The sequence below is a fragment of the Eleginops maclovinus genome, chromosome 12, assembly GCF_036324505.1.
Source record: "Eleginops maclovinus isolate JMC-PN-2008 ecotype Puerto Natales chromosome 12, JC_Emac_rtc_rv5, whole genome shotgun sequence".
Lineage (NCBI taxonomy): Eukaryota > Metazoa > Chordata > Actinopteri > Perciformes > Eleginopidae > Eleginops > Eleginops maclovinus.
Genome location: NC_086360.1, coordinates 8,705,749 through 8,724,960, shown reverse-complemented (window position 1 = coordinate 8,724,960; position 19,212 = coordinate 8,705,749). Strand labels below are relative to the sequence as shown.

At 41.9% G+C, this 19,212-nt stretch overlaps 1 protein-coding gene across 3 annotated transcripts in view; it reads right to left on the bottom strand.

Annotated features, from left to right (window-relative positions):
• Positions 1–19,212, bottom strand: part of kremen1 (kringle containing transmembrane protein 1) — a 55,175-nt gene that overhangs the window by 24,870 nt on the left and 11,093 nt on the right. For all 3 annotated transcript variants that reach the window (XM_063896275.1, XM_063896276.1, XM_063896277.1), the window contains exons 2-3: positions 10,943–11,105; positions 2,941–3,032 (exon numbers count right to left, since the gene is read on the bottom strand). In XM_063896275.1, coding sequence (XP_063752345.1) covers positions 2,941–3,032; positions 10,943–11,105 — 255 coding nt within the window. The remainder of the gene's footprint in view (positions 1–2,940; positions 3,033–10,942; positions 11,106–19,212) is intronic.

Below are 19,212 nucleotides of genomic sequence, written 5' to 3'. Positions count from 1 at the left end.
GTTGAGAGGAGCTCCTGCCGTGCACATCAAAGCATCTTTGTCTTGGCAAATGTTTGAGGACTTCACCCTCACAGTTTCACTCTTTGTCAATCAAATTTTGCAAGGGTACATTGTGAAACATTTGAGTGCAAGCTGAAAAGAGCCACACTAAAACAAAAAGTTCTTCCGGTATGTAACACTCTTTAAAAGGTAGTCAATAGTCAATTTACAATTATTTTTATCTTATGTCACAACAGTGAGACATATAGTGCAGTAATGCTGGCCATGTGTAACTAAAGATGTCATTATCAATTGACCTTTTCATTTTTTTTTTAAATGTTCTGTCCCTACAAAAAAATGCTTTGCCATCTTGTCAATCATTAATGCAAATGAAAATTCATCACAAGTGAGTGAAGTGTACTAAATTTAGCTTATTTTTGAGGACTCTGGTTTCAACACAAGTAACCTGGAACTGATACCATCTGGGAATCATTTGAGTTCAGAATTTAAAACAAATAATTAAAGTCCCTTAATAATAGATTGAGCTGTCAACTCTATTTTTCATCCGGTGAACAAACTGGTCTGTAACAAAAGGATTTCTGGCATAATGACCCTGATCAAGGCCACAAGCCGAAACTTGTTTGTCTAACAATTAAGTTGTTTGGTATATTCCAAGTGTTGCTGAAGTTATACCTCTACGCCCTACTAGTTTGCCAGAGGCTCCACTGGTAAATTCCTTACACTTCATTAGATCAGCACTGCTAAGTCAAACAACATTAACATTAAGGGCTGATAGAAATAAATGATATAAAACTGACCTTAACAACAGAGAAAAATGCACAATGAATTAAGTGTGGAAAGGCTAATAACTAGGTTCCACCTTGAAAATGCCTATTTGTACCGTCATAGATGAGGGACATAGACAAGGGTCAATTAATGTTGTGATCTATGTTATAATCCACCCTGTCCGACTATGTGTTTCTGGCCTTACGTGACCAGCCTGGCAGCGCACACTAACAGGGTGTGTCACCTTCACCAGGGTGGCAAGACCCTAGAGCCTAGCCTCAGCGAACGGCCACCAACTACCAACCATGTGACATCAAACATAAGCAAAAAAGTAGACAAAACGGAGGCACAGACAAAACAGAAACCAGACGAAATGAAAACAAAGAACACTGTTGCCCTTCCTCTGGCACACCACTGTGTTTTTCATCCTTTTGTTGTTGTGTTTTGTTGGGAACAGTGACACTGACAGAGCATGGGCATTCTCTCACTTGGCAGCCTAGCTTTCAAACGCAGCAGATTAAGAGCAGAAGGTGAGGCACCACGTGGCGATTGTGGTTTCACAATAGATGAGACAGAGCATTGGTGTCTGAAATCTGCCTAACATCCCTGCAGGGAGAAACCGTCTCGATTGAGCAGGCATGTTTCTTGACATTGGATGCCTGGCCCACAGCAAACTTCATCTCCTTTTCTTACATGACAGGGCTCCGGTTCATTTTAAATGCTCAAACAGAAAGAGGATACTTAATATAGACAACATTTGATAGGTCTTTGCCAGTAGAAATGGGCCACATCGCTGGGATGGGTTTCACACTGCACAGTGCTGGATTCTGGAGAAGAACAAGGCACATGGCAAACCCATCTGGAACAAAAGCTGGCCTGATTCAACCAAAGATAAGGGACGACACACATAGACAGCATGGGCTCCTCTTTCCTCCCAAAACACAAAGGTTGGGGATATTAGCCTAGAAAAACCGGGCTAAATGGACATTTGTCTGAAATAGGTCATTCAAAAGTCTAATGGGAAACACACAAGCTCCTATACACATAAACACGCAATCCATTCAAACAGCAAGCTTTAGTCAAGCATGCTACTCAGACAGGATAATGGTGGGATAGCTCCAGGGGTAGGGAGGTTCTTGAGGCCGGGCGTTACCTACTTCAGGGAAAAGTCACAACACCTCAGTCTCAGCTTTGCCCACAACACTGTCTGATCAATACGTCCACTTTCTATCTCGAGTTCGAACACAAGCTGCATTTGATCCTTTTAGGCAAGGCTTTAATTTGGTGTGGCAAGGGTTGCAAAAGCATATAGAGTACTAAAACTCAATTCCTAACGCACAATATGTCAAAGAATGCATAGGTCAGTTGGAGAAATAACAGAAGCAAAAATACATGATTGACAATACATTTTCATTTAAGCGAAACTGAATATTTGACTTCTGCTTATTTTGTGATTGAAAGAATGCAATAAGACCTTATCTGCCTTGCAAAGGGAAGAACGTGAGAAAAATGCATATGTGACATGCCTGCAGCTAATCGCAATATCTAAACCTCCTCTTTTGTAATTCTTTCATCTTTGGCTTCAGAACCAGCGTAGGTTGATCCACCCTAGTCAGTTTTCAACAGCAGTGATTAAAAAGGTGGAAGAAATGAAAGTAAGGGGATTAAAGAAAGGCTTCTCTTTGTGAATGTGTGCCAAACCGGTAGAGAAGACAGAAGCACCAAATATCCAAACAATCACACTTCACACATTTGTGCACAAACCAGTGGACTCTCACACCCAATTGTGCACATATCCTACACATTTATCCACACACAGGTAGATGCACATTAACACTCACATTAAACAACGTGTCAAAACAAGCTACAAAGCCAAAGGGGAAACTTATGAACACACATGCGAAAACACACGGAGGCAGCGATTGACAGCTCACATTAAAGTGAGGGCAGGCTCAGGCTTGGTAGGAAGAAGGGTGACGGGAGGCAATTAGAGACGATTTTTGGATGATAATAGCTGTGTACAAGCCATACAGTCTATAAAAGCTATTCATAGCAGGCGAGCAGATGAGCATAGCAATGGAAATGGCTGGTCCGTGTGCCCATGATACGGCCCCGAGGGCATGGAAGCGCACAAAGAAAGAGAAGGAAAGATAAAGAAGTGCCATAATATCTTACTCTTGCATGTAGGGATGTCGCAGTATCTCCAGTAGATCCCGTCCTCGTGATCTGCAATGTAGCACCACGGCTGAACGTCCCCATCAGGATTCCTGCAGACAACGAAGGGTTAAGGTTAAACCATGTGCACACTTAGCTTTATATCCATTTTGCCTTCTGGTTTCTCACATCCCCCAAAAATTATAAAACAATTGGAAGTCAGAACTTTTGGCAAAAGACACTCAGATTTTCAAATGATCAGTAATTTTAAATTTAAGTGAAACCAAACCCAAAATCCAGGTATTAACATTTATTATCAAAGCATGTTGATTTTTATTGAGTAAATTGGAATATCGGTCAATTAAGATTAAGATTTAGATCAACTATATTAATCCCCGTTATTTTACAATTATACAGACAGACCTGAAATACACACACAAAAAGGACCTATAGACATGCACCAATGGAGAGGGGGCAGAGCGAAGGGTCTGCCAGGGTTCCGGTGGCCAGGATTAGTTGGGGGCTTGGTGCACTAAGCAGTGCCCAGGAGGCAGAATGGCACCTCTCCAGCAACCATTCCACATCCCATATTTTTGTTTCAATCGGAACTTGGTTCCCAAGCCAAGTCACTAGACAGTTTATTTTTTAAGAATTATATATCTGGTTAATGGGCAGAATAAAAGGGTTAGAAATGATAATATCTTTATCAAACAATATTTTTTTCTTTTTTTTGTAAAATGCTAAATATTTTCTGGTTCCAGCTTTTCAAATGTGAGGACTTAATGTTGTTTGGACATCTCCTCAGACTTAGGGACATTTTATTTTATGTTCCACAAATGTCTATTCAGTCAATACTCAAATTGATTAATAGCGAGAAATAAACTGAAAAAAAAATCAAAAACAGCACAGTCTCTTTGTGTTTTTAAACTGACTCTCAAGGCTTGACCATGCATGTCAGTCAAGACCCAGATCAACGGGTCTTTGATGGGTGTCGATAGTTGGAGGTCACGGGGAAAGCTCTTTGTTCCTTGTCCAGACACAGACCTGAAAAATGGATGGGTGATGGGGCAATACTTTTGTCTGAGGCTTCAGCCCCTTTTGAACCTCATCAAGCCACTTTTAACCCATCATACGAACCCCACTCGGTGCTTTTGCTTTTCAGTTTCACTTACAAAAGCAATGAGAAGTTGAAGCACGGAAATGCCTAAAAGCTTTGTGCAGGCTCCATATCTCCAGGGTGATCATGTGACTTTGTAAATCATGACCCTCCATAGCATCTCTTAAATTGCTGATAAATGATAATAGAGCATCTAGTGATGATGTGAATCTCATCACAGTTATTTAGAGCTCTATTTTAGGATAAGGATGTTGCAAAATAAAACCCTTTCGAATTCAAAAGACCTCTAAGATGACATTGCAGAGTTTTTTTTTCTAGAAACCTTTTCTCTTCTCTTTTTACACACCTCATTGAAGCATCTTAAAAAAGCCCGGGGCGTTACAATATCCCCTTTCGCTCTTTGTGAGCAAAGTTGTGAAGGGCGTTTCCTTTTCTTTTCTTCTCCAATTAAAAACACTATCCAGAGTTTCCTCTTTCAAAACTCAAAATGAGGTATTGATGAAGATGTCGCTGTATAGAGTTTTTGGGCTGAACTCAAGTTTAAGTGGCTTAAAGCTTTTCACATTCCATATCAGGGAAACTGTTATCTTTCCCTTTCATACAGACAGACGTCGATGGAGATGTGTGAAGAAAGAGTTCACGTTTGTATATGTTATTTATTCTGCCATCAAAACCAACCCAGAACTCACAGCGTCAACCTGAAATGTTCCCATGTTTAAAAAAAAAAACAGCCTTGTTTTCCAGTAAATTTCGACACCTTATCATGGGCGCAGATCTGTTTGTTGCTTCACTCGGATTGAAGGCAGACACCTGTTTGTTTATCCCGAGGCTACAGCTGAAATAAAAAGAGCAAAAACCGGGTGCAACCATCAAAACAGTGGATTATATAGCCTTCCTCGATCCCCCTCTACTCTTTTTTATGCCTTTCAACGTGTAATAGTCCTGTTTGAAACAAGACTCCCAAGAGCTCAGCTATAGCCACTTAGGTAATTTACCGCGCTTTCTCAATCACCCCCTAAGGAGGCAGACATGAATTACAGCCATCAGCGTTGAAAAAAGAACGTCCGCAGTAGACCACCGTGTCTGATCCAGGGGTATCTTTGATCTGTGAATGACGTTGTGCGCCCCTCCAAGCTCTTTCTCCCAAACTACAGGTCCCCAAAATGTTTCGCCTATCGCTTTCACACACACACACACACACACACACACACACACACACACACACACACACACACACACACACACACACACACACACACACACACACACACACACACACACACACACACACATCTGCACACACCTTTTGCGCAGAAGCATGGGAACATCTTCCTCAGAGCTGAGGTGAAAAGGCCAGCCCGCATGACAGAGAAACATAATCAACCCTGCCCTGAGGTGTGCGTGTGTGCGTGTGTGTGTGGCAGCACACAGAAAGACTTCAGCCCTTATGGTGACACTCTGATAAAAGTCACTGCCAGTGTGTGTCTATGTGTGTGTTTGTGTGTATGTAGTCTTAGGGGGTGTTGCATTCACATCCATGTGCGTCAGAGATGGCCCGCTTGGCACCGAATAGAAGAGCTTGTTCAGACACTCTCATACCCAGAGGTGGAACACAGACGATGTTTGGACACTTAATTGGCGCAATTAAGCTGATTGACTCATTTTGCTCCGAGTGAGCCACACACTTTGGTACGCAGCCAATTATAGCCACATTGCGTTTTGCCTCACAGGCTCTACTGTCCTGCTTTTGAAGGCTAAGACATCTGAACACAGAGAGAAACAGCTGTTCTTAACTGACTGGCTGCTGTTCAAAAAGTTTCCTTTAATAACCATTTTACACGTACCTTAATCAGAATATTTACGATCACCTTTAAAATGCCTGGCACTATAAAATTGAAAATCCTCAAATCATTTGGATGAAACTAAAGTATATGTGCAAATGCTAGGAATAACATGTGCGAGCTAAGATTGAAGTGAGATCCAAGAGGGGTTTTGGTTGAGCAAAAATAATAAGGCGTAAAACAATATCAAAGCAAATTTTGCCGAATTGGAAATAAGAGTAATGTTGATTGAACAGTGGTGGTGAGAGGCTTGTCTGGATTGGGATTTGAGGTCAACAGCAGATCAGAGTCTGGCAATTTACTGCCTGAGAGACGACTCTTTAATTGCCTCGGATGATTTAGCATGCAAACTGCTGCCTGCTGCTGTGCTGCATGAATGCATGTATTGAAGAAGAGGGATTGTTGGTTGTGGGGCCGATATGTAGCGTCTACTGTCTGCTGTTGTTCTCCCACGGTCCAATTGTGCTAGACACATGGTCGTGATGTTGCAGTGTCATGGGTGGCTGGTGAGCACTATACTTCTTCACTAATGTCTTCAAAGGATCAATATGCAAAAAATGACTAATGTTTCTCACCTCCCTTTAATGGAATCTAGCCATGTAGATCTTTTTGGGTTCATTTATTCAGTATATGTGTGTTTGAGACTTCTGCCTCCACCTCATTACAATGGAGATGAATGGAATTTCATGTTTACAGCATTGGGAAGAGATCCTACTTTAGATCTATGGGCCTCACCATCAACAGATCTCTTCAAATGAAAACTGTTGACAATGAAGCCTGAGGATTATCTGCAGTAGCATTCAGGACACAATTTAAGGGAAGAAAAGATGAAATTGACTGATTACCACCAACCAAAGAGAGGAGCTCGCTGCACTTCAGTAAAAGGACAAATGTTAAATGAGTCACATAGGAGCACTTTGACTGCTTAGATTGGCATGAATATAATCAACAGTACAGAGCTGCGTCAGAAAATATGGGTTTCTTTTGGAAAGAGTTGCAGGTACATAAAACATACTGTAAATATAATATGACATGACATGTACAAGCAAATTTAGTTATAGGAAGATCTGACCCTGACTCCCAAGCTGTGTTCAGCAAAACACATCCAATTAGGAAGCTTAAGGTTTGGTGATGTGAGCTGCTAACTGGGAAAGAGAGCTGAAGATTTCTCTTTTTGAGAAAACTGAAATCTGAAGTGTGAATTGTGGGTCAGCTGTTCAGTAGTTGTGAATTTGCAAACGCTCTGGTTGACACCTTTGAATGACTTTTCCTCCATAGCATCAGCAGCCAAGGTGGGTTTTGTAGTATTTAGAGCCTTCCGGCAAGGCGAACACACAAACAACACATTATTTATTAGAAACAGAGTTTAAATTATTAAAACTGTTTCTAATTCTATGTTCAGTATACAACAAATAGAATTTCAACACCTGCGCAAATAAAACCAAACTATCTGCATGGCTCAACAAAAACATACAAACACGCCGATGGGATCTTGATACAGTCTCACAAACTGTGGATAACTTGGCTGCAGTTTGCTTGACCTTGAGATTTGCACCTGACATCACGGAGATTCAATTACAATCAACTTGGAGAACACTATTCACTCTGGCATTTCCATTATCTCATCTATGTAAGGGAAAAGCATTAGAGGCCATATTGGACACTCGTAAATTGTACAGTACACACACACACACACACACACACACACACACACACACACACACACACACACACACACACACACACACACACACACACACACACACACACACACATATAAATAGCCAGGAAATGGCTGGCAAAGCTATTCAACCCTGAAGCGTCAGGCACTTCACACCCTCGTACTAATGCACCGGGAGAAAATCAAAAATCAGTCTGCAAATGGTAGAATGAAAGGAACAATAAAGGAAATATGAATGACTTTTGAATGTCGTGAAGTTTCAGCAAAGGTCAAAAAAGTCATTAAAAGGAGAACAAAAAACTGTGTTAAGCTGCAGGATGACCAAAATTCAACTCCATACCAGACACGAGAGTTGATCATTTACTTTCACTCGATGATATGAAATTTATTCTGAATTGCCCCACACTGATGATGAGCACTGTGATATTCACTGCTGGAAAGAGTCTCGCTAAGTCTCAGCTAAGACACAAGAGCTGTTGTCCTTTTCCTGAGGCTTTGTGCAGCTTTTCTTTTTGTAGGGGAACAATGTGACATTTCCCCTCTGCCCAGTTTCTCCCCGTTTTCACTTTTTTACAGCAGGCTATAAAAGTGAAATGTGGGGACTGTTAGGGGTCTTTCTCCAGCACTGCTGAAGTGCCCTCTCGACTGAATCACCAACTGGAAAACGGCAGTGATGGGACCAGAAGTTGGTGTGTAATATTCTATTTCCCTGCTTCTCAACACCTAATACGTGCGTGGAGCTGTGTCTTAAAGCAAAGAGGCGCAGCTTCCCATTATACACCAGTGCCTTGGCCTCAGATCAGGCTAATAAAACCCCAATTAGCCTCAGGGTCAGACTTGCCAAAACTTCCCTGGCTCTGCTTCTTTTTTTGTTTTTAACCCCCACCTTTGTTTAAGTATTACCACCTACTGTGTTCTAGTCAGAGACGTCATCATATGAAAGTACATTCTTTCACTCTGTACTCTTTCAGATTGAAAGTAAGAATGTAAATAAGGTGATTTTGCAATCTTTAACACAACTAAGACATCTAATTTTCTCTAATGAACTAATCTCACATTACTCATCATGCTTTGCAGTGGGATTACCCTCTTCTCCGCAGAGACGTACTTGTGTGTGCACACACCAACACACACATGGGAGGACACATGCACAAATACTTGACCCTTTGCAGACATGCCAGAAATGCCATCCCTCATCTTTTCACAATGAAGTGGCCACTTTGGTCCCATAGCCCCACTGATGGGTGACTCTTTACAAGGAGGATGTCTGAGAGAGAGTAGTTGTAGCTGAAGCTCTAAGTGACAGAAATCCCTCTGTCAGGAAGAATCAAAGCTATGAGCTGTAAGTTGGAAAAGCTGCTTACTCCATCAGTGGCCAAGAAAACAAGCAAATCCAAACAATGGAGATGTCCATTTTTTAACGCTGTTTTGACATAATGCACTCCTAATGTGCAGGGAAAGCTTTTCTGGATCCTGTGCATGTATCCTAATCATACATCTCTCAAATTTCCATCCAGTTCAAGTAAAAAACTAATCTGTTCTGTGCTACTTTAAAGCATAGCTGCATTATGAGTTTACAACCGTGACTTAGAGAAATGTTTCAGGGCTTTGGGCCAGGGAGGGGGGGGGGGGGTGGTTCTGTTTCCTACGGCTTGGCGATCTCAGCCAAGCCACTGTTCTGGTAGTTTCAGTGAATTCGAACCAACTCACGGAAGAGTGTGGCTCCCTGCAAATACACAACTTTGACAGTTGTGCATACAATACTGACAGTCGAACTTTGAGTGTGACTGACAGATTTTAAAGTGATTCCTAGACACCAAAAGCCACCGTGTCCCTTCACATTCCAGGGATGATGGATGGAGAGTTGCTTAGACAAGCTCCTCAGGCGTGTTTGTGTCCTTGTGAAGAACGGGGCTAAACGTTCTGTTCGGGTAGCACCAATAAAATATTCAGGGGCGAGTGTCTGAGCAGGTACTGTGCTCAAACCCTTCACAAAAAGGACACAATCTGTTTCTAAATTATTCATCGAGTCAAATGCTTTGTCCAAGAAGCTCAAAGCTCTATCAAACATCAGTATCCATTTGAGTTTGAACGGTGCTACTCAAAGCATTTTCACATCAATAACATCAATCATACTTCAACTTCAACTTCTGAAAAGATTGTTAGTCTTGAATTGAAAGTCAATGTGTAGGATTGTGTGGTAAATCTGATAGATTTCCAGGACAAAGGAAGATTTCTTAATAACACAAAAGAGGGAGAGGGATCTGCTTTCGGACTAATCTTAATCTTAGTCTTGATAACCTTTAAATATCAGCGTTATCTGTAGCCTTTGTAAAACAAATAGAATGGAGTGACGGTAGGCATGGCCTTTATTTCAGAATCTGACATTTTTTGGGAGTTATACCAACAAAGTCTAATTTATTCATTAAATACAACATGTGTTTAAGAACGTTTTATGTAACTCTGAGGTAAAGTCAAGATGTTACAATTTATATTTAAATTGAAATATCATTTCTCTAATCTATGATTCATTTTTTTAAATACTGGATGATCAAATTTCTAGAACAGCGTTCCCAACCTGTGGTCCGCGGCCCACTAGGCATTGCAAATAATTTGCAAAACATTATTTAATTTTTATTTTTTAACGTATTATTTACAAACTTAAATTGAAAGTTGATGGTAGGAACTTTCCCGTGGGACCACATTGATAATGCACTTGATTGATCAGTTTTGTTAAAAAAACAAACATCCACAGGTAAAACTATCCAAGTGTATAAGTAAGGGATAATGTGCAGTGAGGCGCTCATTATGGGGAAAAGAACAACCGACAGGCTGATCAGAGAGCCCGACACCAAGCGATCTCTTGCTCCTGGCTGAGCCTACATGCTGCATTTACAGCATTTTGTTAGGCCTATTAATTGAATGCTCTTGTTTTGGCTTGTTTTGATGTTTTTTCTGCACCATTGTATGTGTGATTTAGCTCACTACATCTGGTGCGTGTAACATATGTGCAATTGTTATGTATAAGAATGCATTTCTCAATTTCTGAATGAAATCATTATTAATTTGCCTATTTCAGACAGCCCCTCACTTTTTAGTTTCTTTTTTATATGTGTTACTGATGGGCAGCTCCTTTTCTAAATGAAATAAAAAGTAATCTGAGAACTTTAATTAGCCTCCGTATTGTTTATAGTTGAATGTGGGCCACGGAATTTTTTTTAGATTCTTAAGTGGGCCCTGAGTCGAAAAAGGTTGGGAAACCGCTGGTCTAGAAGCCTCTAAAAGTTGGTCCCACTATGCATTAAGGGGTCAAATCCACAAAAAGGTTTAAAACCTTTATTTGAACCTATTTACCCTTAGGTCAACACCATATGAGGGACTCACCTGCAGTAGTTGTGGCTGCCCAGACCCCCCTCTCCATTGGGATATTTGAGAGTGTTGTAAGGGTGCTGGAAAGTCTCATTCCAGAACAGGCATGGTTTACCACCATGCAGGCTGGTCTGATTCTGGAAGCCCCTGTAGTCCTCTCCGTTGGCAGTATAACACTCTGAAAAAAGAGGAATGAGATGGAGAAAGTGAGAGGAATTACTTGTGTCTGCAATAAGGGATTATACATCTTTTAAGTTGCAAATCAAAAGCTTGGCCAGATATTTTGAATGTATAAAGTCAGCCAAATATGTGACCTGCTTTATTGAGAATTTTCCCCATAGGAAAATGTGGTAGGAATGATCATAGATGACAACTTTGGAATGATCTTAATTTTTGCCCAGGCTGGGTTCATTTTGGCTTTGACCAACGGGAGTAAAGAAAGATCAATCACTGTATCGTTTCAATCAATGTCATCGCAGAAGAAAAAAAATGGCCCACAGGTATACAAATAAAGCAAATATGACTTGGATTTCTAGGAAATTTATGACAACCATATGGCCAAGTTAGAGAGACAGAGGGTGAGAAAAAGGGAGAGCTGGTTTCAAAGCAAAACAATGCCTTGAGGAGAGCTTTTCTTCCCTGAAAGAGAGAATTCAAATAAACATTGGCTGATGATGGGAGCATGATCAGCCATTACTGTTCGTCGCTCTCAGCCTCTGGGAGGGGTGGGGGGGGCTCCCGTCAAGAGAGTTTTAACTGCTACAACTGAATTCCTCTGTGATTGCATTACGATGGAAACCATTCATTTATTATGTTATGATTACTCATACACAGAGCAGGATACTCCTTCAGTGTAAACAGCAGGGGGTAAAAAAATACGGTATGTATGACATTATTTTGCAAAGACTAAAAACAGACAGTGGCCAGATGCATCAGCTTGAAGTTTTCTTATACGGTGTATGCTTTAACACTTTTGAGTGACGACTTATGAAGAACACACATATTATACAACTATTTCAACTTGTGCCTGTCAATCAAACTCAAGAAATAGAACAATAGTTATTTGTTTGGCTCGTTTCCATGGGGTCTCGTTGCTATGTATGTGGTTAGCCAGTGACCGGCCCCTTTCATCAAGTCAAGCTGTCTGGGCTGAGTATGAGCTAATGCATTGCAATATGACAGTCGTTACACCCCTTAGTGAGCCAGCTGTGCTCCAAGGCTCTTTCTCATTCTTTTTTCAGTCCAAGGTTTCCTAACTTCCTTTTTCTTTCCTCATATCTTATCCTCTGTTCTCCCCTCTCAGCATTCACAACATTTCTCTCCTCTGCTGTTTTTTGCTTTTTCTTCTGTCATCCCCTTTCAGCGTATGTTTTCTTGGGGGGGATCGCTTAGCTTCACAGGCTTCTATTGCAACTTTTGAGCTTGCATCTATCGTTAGATGGCAACCTTAAGATAACATTTCACACGTCTAGAGGAGGAAAGCAGCATCAATTAAGACCTAAAGGAGTATTATTCTTTTAGAACACCAATCATCTCCCAAATGAAACAATGTTGATTGTAGATGTGGAAAACTGTGTCTAACGTAGATAAGTAAGGGACCTGAATAAGCTTCCAATACATGCTTTGTTATATTAACAGCCGTTAGCTTGCACACAAACGTGCATTTCAGTCTCTTGCATCCTCTACTAAAGCACTTAATTTTCAAGTAAATCAAAGGCCCTGGCTGTGTCCGCAAAAAGTTACTTTTAATTAAAGTTCTTTCGGCAGTGTGGTTCAGTCAAGCTTGTCAGCCATCCATCGTCTGGCTGACAGGGGTTCAACGGTGGCAAGGAGATGCAGGGTGTCAGGTTCCTGCATTATGATGCCACTATTTTCTGTGAATGGCTCCCCTCTATCAAATTAATACCAACCAGGCAACCACCACATCATAAATCCACTGGACAGTGTCTGAGGCAGAATACGACTCCATAAAATTAGAAAAACAGCTTAATGGTGTTACAACAAGGAGTCACGCTCTTGCTCTCCTACATAGGGGGTGTGAAGAGTGGTGGAGGACACTCCTGGCTGACACTCAAGACGACCGGCCAGTTTGTTTAATAATGGAATTGTGCAATTGAAATGCATGTTTATCCTGTAGAAGACTTAAGAGATTAGGGGTATATATCAACGTTTATCCATACTACTTCAGTAATAGTTCTGACCACTGATTGGTCAGAGAGAATCGCCAATCCTGCCTACACTGAGGCGGTATTATCACTCATCCTATACTATATCTTAAGCAATCTTTTTAAATGTGAGAACAATTAAATCGATACAATACTATTGACAAGAAAACAAACAACCAGACGGCAAAAGAATACTTTTCAAAACAGTGAGATTTAGTAATGTAGTAACATAAGCTGCAATTGTGTTACATTAAAATGAGTCATCCTGCATTGTATGATCTTTATGGTGTGATATACTCAGAACTCATTGGGGAAGGCAGGAATCAAATGATTATTTTTCATAGAATTCACATTTCTCCGAATGCTGGCAGTGATGGCAAACAGAGAAAAAGGGAAGGAACCACTGCTATTGAGAGTTTGGCAGCAGTACAAGCACAATCATGAGTCACTGCTCCCCAAAAGCAATCACGGCTGTTACTGCCCAAGTCACAGAGGATAACATCAGGCAGGGACAGGGCAACAGACTGCATCCCAAATGAGCTCACGTCCTTCAAATATCTTCTCCCCGAAAAATAGGGTATTAAAAGGACTGAACTTGGCTGCACGAAGCGCTGCTCCACACACTGTATCAAACAGAAAGAGCCAAATGACTTTGTGAATGTCTCCTTTCCTCCTTCAGGAAACTTTACTCTGGAGTTTCAGGATGAAGCAGAGCTTGTCTGCACATGGTCCCCTTGGAACGAGCTGCTGCTGGCAATCATCCCGCCCTGCTGCGGTCAACTTAGCTTTCCAAGACGAGATGGTAAATATGGCAGCGTTTTGCCCCCTGGAGGAATATGGGGAAGGGGGATTGTTCCAGGTGGTTTAAAATCTCTTTTCGCTTGTGGTGGGAATGGGAAGTAGCGGAGCTGCAAGGATTCAGAGATAAGTGAGGCTACGTTAAAGATGAATGGTCCATTTAAGAGCCTTGAGGATTTCCACACATCTATATAGCTGATACAAATTTTCTTTTGTAATGGTGTGGATATGAACTCTTCATTCTTGTCTGAGGAGAAGAGCTCATCTACTGATTGGATCATCCCCACTCCATGCCCCCTTTCCTACAAACATGGTCCTCTCAATCTGACACCCCCTTTCCATGTCACCAAGCGACTGTTATGCTCTCGTCACATGGGCCTGGGCTTTCTTGTGGTTTCATCATAGGCCGTGATGGGAAACAGAACCACCACCGCATGAAAGACAGAGAGAAGGGGGGGAGAAAAAAACTCCTATAAAATACATGCAGATCTACAAATAGAAAAAATCCGGGAAGAGAAGGACTCGCCCTTTACCAAGCCCTGCCCTCACAGAATACTGCACCACCCCGGCGACAAGAGAAAAAAAAGGAAACAGCAGAGGACCGCTGAGAGAGAGCTAATCGCCCTGTTATTATATTGGTCGGGATTTGTGGCTAATGACTTCCACATTGCGACTTCAAATGCACTTGATGTTGCGAAAAAAGAGGGGGGAGTGAGAGAAAAGAGCATTTGGTCATGTGATCTCAAAAACACAAACAAACAAGCTTACAAACAAATGTTCTCTCCGAGACCCGTTGCCAGGTCGCACAAGAGCACTTGTTGTGTTTGCTACGAGGGATGAAAAGCAGCGATAATTACAGACGACTGCTTCCTCACTGAGGGCTGACATAAAGAGCTTCCTTCCATCTTTATTATATGTTTCGAACTTCGAGGACAGCATAACAGGCTTAGTGGATGAGCAACATTTCCAGAATGACTCTATGATTGAAACATGCATGTAAACTTTTATGTACAAAAAAAGAATAATTTGTGCACATGCTAACACCACTCAAGTCTGCTCGGTGAAGATTTAGAGAGCTTTCAAAGGTGACATAAACGTCAGATTATTAATGCACAACCTGCCACAATATGTTTCCCCTCCGCTCTGTCCTGGTAACCATTACTGTTGTGAGGCTCATTAATGTCAGTGTAGTAAGCATAGAGGCCAGGGCCAGGCCAAACCAAGCAAGATGTAGCAGGTTACAGATGACTTTTTTTGGTGGGGACACAGCTGGCTGCAACACAAGTCTGGTTCCCCTTTTCCCTAGCAGCATCCATTTCCACATCAAAACCACATCAGACTTCAGAGGATCGCAGGAAGACTGCTTCACAGGAAGACTGCTTATCCAGGTTTCACAGATAGTCACAGATTCAGTAAGGCTCTTTTAATGAATTTGGAAGTGGTGGAGAAGAAGTCACTGATGTCTCGGGGGTGGGCTTGGCAGTTAAATGACCACATCTCATCTCTGTGCTTTAAAAGTGCCCTCATGGAAGAGGGTCAATGAAAGTGCAAGAAATTAAAAGAAATGGTGCCTCCCAAGTGATGAGAACAGATGCTTCTCACTGAGTCTGCAGACCATGACTTCTCAATGGGATTTTACAATCCTTCTTTCCGTTTTGTCATGGGTTGTAACACCAGATAACCAGGCCATAAACCAGTATCTCATTCATCCTGAAATAGCCTTCGCCATTCTTCCTTTGCAAAAAACCCTCCACTGCACCACCTCCTGAGTTCACTACCACAGTAGCCACAGACCCACAAGTCTCCCTGCCAAAGTTACTGGGTAGCACCTATAAAATATGGCCCCATCTCGTTCTAGTGCGGCCCCTATTATTTAGCTCGGTAATGGAAAGAGTCTAATCGGCAGGAGCCCGTGGTGGGCTAAAAGCGCTGCCAAAAAACCCGTCTGTTTGAAGTTGCCTGTCACAAAATGGAAAGCAAAAAGGTTGTTTTGCCCACAAGCTGCTCTCTGGCCCTATATTTAAATACTAGAGAAAAAAATCAATCAACAAATAATATACCAAGGCAGATAATGCATCCACCTATGTAGGATATCCCATAGTTGCCAGGATGATCTCTGACAGAGCGCAGCACAGATGGACCTAGTGTAGTTTTGGCTCTGTGAGTGGCCCAGAATGAAACAAGGAGGGACAATTTTTAGTTTTACTTGGCAGACGTTCAGGGAGTGACTGATGGGCTGCAGACTCTGACAATGACGTAAAGGACATTCAGGGACTGGCTGAAACCCTAGGGACAAAAGCTGCTAGCAAAATGTGGACATCTTAGACATGTCAGCCAAACTGACATGAGGGCGGACGAGGTGTCACGCTCAATTACCTCCCTCTGGCACCTCCTTACCGTTTCCTCGAGTCATAATTCACATCTGCCATATATTTCCAAACATGATTAAAAGCTTCTTCAATTCTAACGCTGTCCTTGTTTCTGTAGTTTCTCACAACCAATCACATGTGTCCTTACACAGTAAGTAGGCAAAGGTTACAGGGTTGAACAAACAGAAAGGGAAATCACCTGCATACTCAACCCATGCCACGGAACTAGCTTTAAACTAACTCTGACACAAGACTAAACAAGACGTGTGCATCCAGGAGAAAGCCTAATTGAAGAAGGGGGGGGGGGGGGGGGCAGGAGATAGGGAAGCCAAGACAGGCTAAGGTTGTTCAATTAAGGGCTTTCAAAGGTGCACAATTAGTGTGTCTGGGATCGAACCATCCTAAATAAAATTTAACTGCAAATTGGTGTGGAGCATTGACAGTACATAACGGATTGTGAAAGAAACACAGATGTCAGTGGAAGCAAAATGAAGCAGAAAAAGAAAGACTAGAAGAAAACAGAGTGAGTCAGGGTGGGACAAAGACTGTTTTAATGATCCCGCAGATTGTTAACCCAGGCTCTAATTTTCCCCCTCTTGTGCATAACACTAATGAAGTGAGCGCTGGGTTTATTTCACATTTCCGACAAAGACCAGGCTAGTGAAATTAACAGCGAACACATAGTTTTTGTCTCCAACATCTGAGTTTGAAGGTACAAATCTCATTACAGAGGAGCTCTGTGGCACAGCTGCATGCTGGGGCCTTTTAGCAGCAAACAAACAACCGAATCAGGGAGGAAAAAATGTGTCTAGCTAATGCGTGTCTGTCCTCTGTGAGGAAAATAACACAAGCCCATATGGTTTCTTCATTGCACACCGCCTTTGATAACCAGAGGATCTACGGCTTGTGATACAAGCCATGATGGCTTACTGTTGCTGATGGCCGTGCGTTACTCACATGGGGGTGTTTTAAGCGTGTTCTCTTTTTCTTTGTTTTGCTTGTAAATGGATGGTAAAATGATCCCTCAGTCAGCTTGCACTGTCAGATGCCCTGATAAACATATGCAGTGACAAAACAGGCATTAAACCGCCCTCCTACCCACATCATTCCTGATTTTTTCCCCCCTCCTTTTTCTCCCTCCTCATACCCATATCCCTCCCCCAGATGCACTTACAGTAAGAATGAAAGGGAGCAATTTTCATCAGTGAAGCAGCCGCGGTATTTTAAGATGGATCTGATGTGGAGGGAACGGAGGACACACACACTCGCACACACACATCAAAATGCACACAGGCTCCTTTGTTCACTTGGTGGTAGGGCCAGTGTCATTGTGGTGATGCCATTCTCACCCACTCATCACTGTACTGTAGATATCTCCTACTGAGCGCGTGTGTATGTGTATGCATGTGTGTGTGCATGTGTTTTTGTTTGAGTGCACATGTCTGCCAATTCCCCTCTCCTCACAATTTGACAGCTTCTCCAAAGCAGTAATCAATTTGTGGTAACATAATGTAAGCTGTGCGGCCAGTACGGCTGCGGCTGGGCTTGTTGGACAATTACCATGTTTGATGTTGCTCCAATGATAACAGTTGGATTTGTACGCAGTGATGGACCTCATATCTATATGTAGGTCCTTTGCCCCATCTGTTAAGCCACTTTGAGTATTAACATGAAGGCCAGATAGCACCTCAGAGAAAGATGAACCATGAAAGAAAAGGGGTTGTTGCTGAACACACCTGTTTTCGATCTTCCTGTTTGTGCTCAGGTTAGCTGCTATCTGAGGAATGTAAATTATATGTGGTTTGGGCTGAAGCTCTGTCAGTGCTGTTGCAGGGGATTGAGTGCAACTACTACCCCCCCTCAAACACACAGACAGACAGACACACACACACACACACACACACACACACACACACACACACACACACACACACACACACACACACACCACCTCATCTGTCTCTTTTTTCCTGAGGTCCTGTGTGAATACAGGGTGCGGGGAAGATGAGGTCTGACTTGGATAAATAAAGGCCTCGAGTCGAGGGGAGGGAGCGATTTGACCTGCCCTGCTAATGCAAACAAGAAGAAACACACTGCTGCACCAGATCAAAAGCACAGCTGTTTTTTCTGTTTATTCTTAACAGACATCATTATTAAAACAGAATGATGCCGGCTTGAATCATGAGTCCCAAGACAAGTCCCAAGACAAGCGAAGCAGAGTCCCTTGTGTAAAGCAGCAGAAAAGATTTAAAGGATTTGATGAACTAATACTATCGCAGGATGCAATCTTATGTTTGGTTTTGAGGACATAAACATGTATTTAAATGTCCATACCCAATGCACATGTCCATGGCAGTGCAGGTGTTCCTGAAAATATTGTTAGTGGAACTTTTAAACACTATCCAATTTTGTTTTTCTTCCTCTATGCTGCTGTTTGGAAGGGAGTTTAACATGTTGCTCTCCAGTTTAGTAATTTCCTGTTGTGGAGAGGTCCTGTCAACTTTGATACATGACTCCCACGTATAATTTTGTGAAAGAGAAAATGAATTGCATTTTATCTGGTGGAGAAGGTAAAACTGTAAAAAACAAGAAAAAAGGGCTTTATTTTATTTTTTTAATAACCAAACAGTAAAGCATCAAAATAGTTGCTGATTAGTTTTCTGTGTCTAGAGAAATAATCAATAATCAATCTGGCCGAATATTCTCTTGAGTCAGACCACCAATAGTCATATCAGCCTTGGAAGCTTTAAAGGCAGCTTTGAAGCCGCTTTTTAAAGAAAATTGAAGAAAATAGTTACTGAAAATTGGGCTAAAGTTGATCAAATGTCAAAGGGAACAGAGGGAGCTTATGGACATGTGTTGTGATTAAATGTAACTGAAGCAGACCAATAGGATATTTCATTTACCCTGTAGGCCGAGCAGAGAAATGGATGGTCAAGAAGGCAGAATTAAA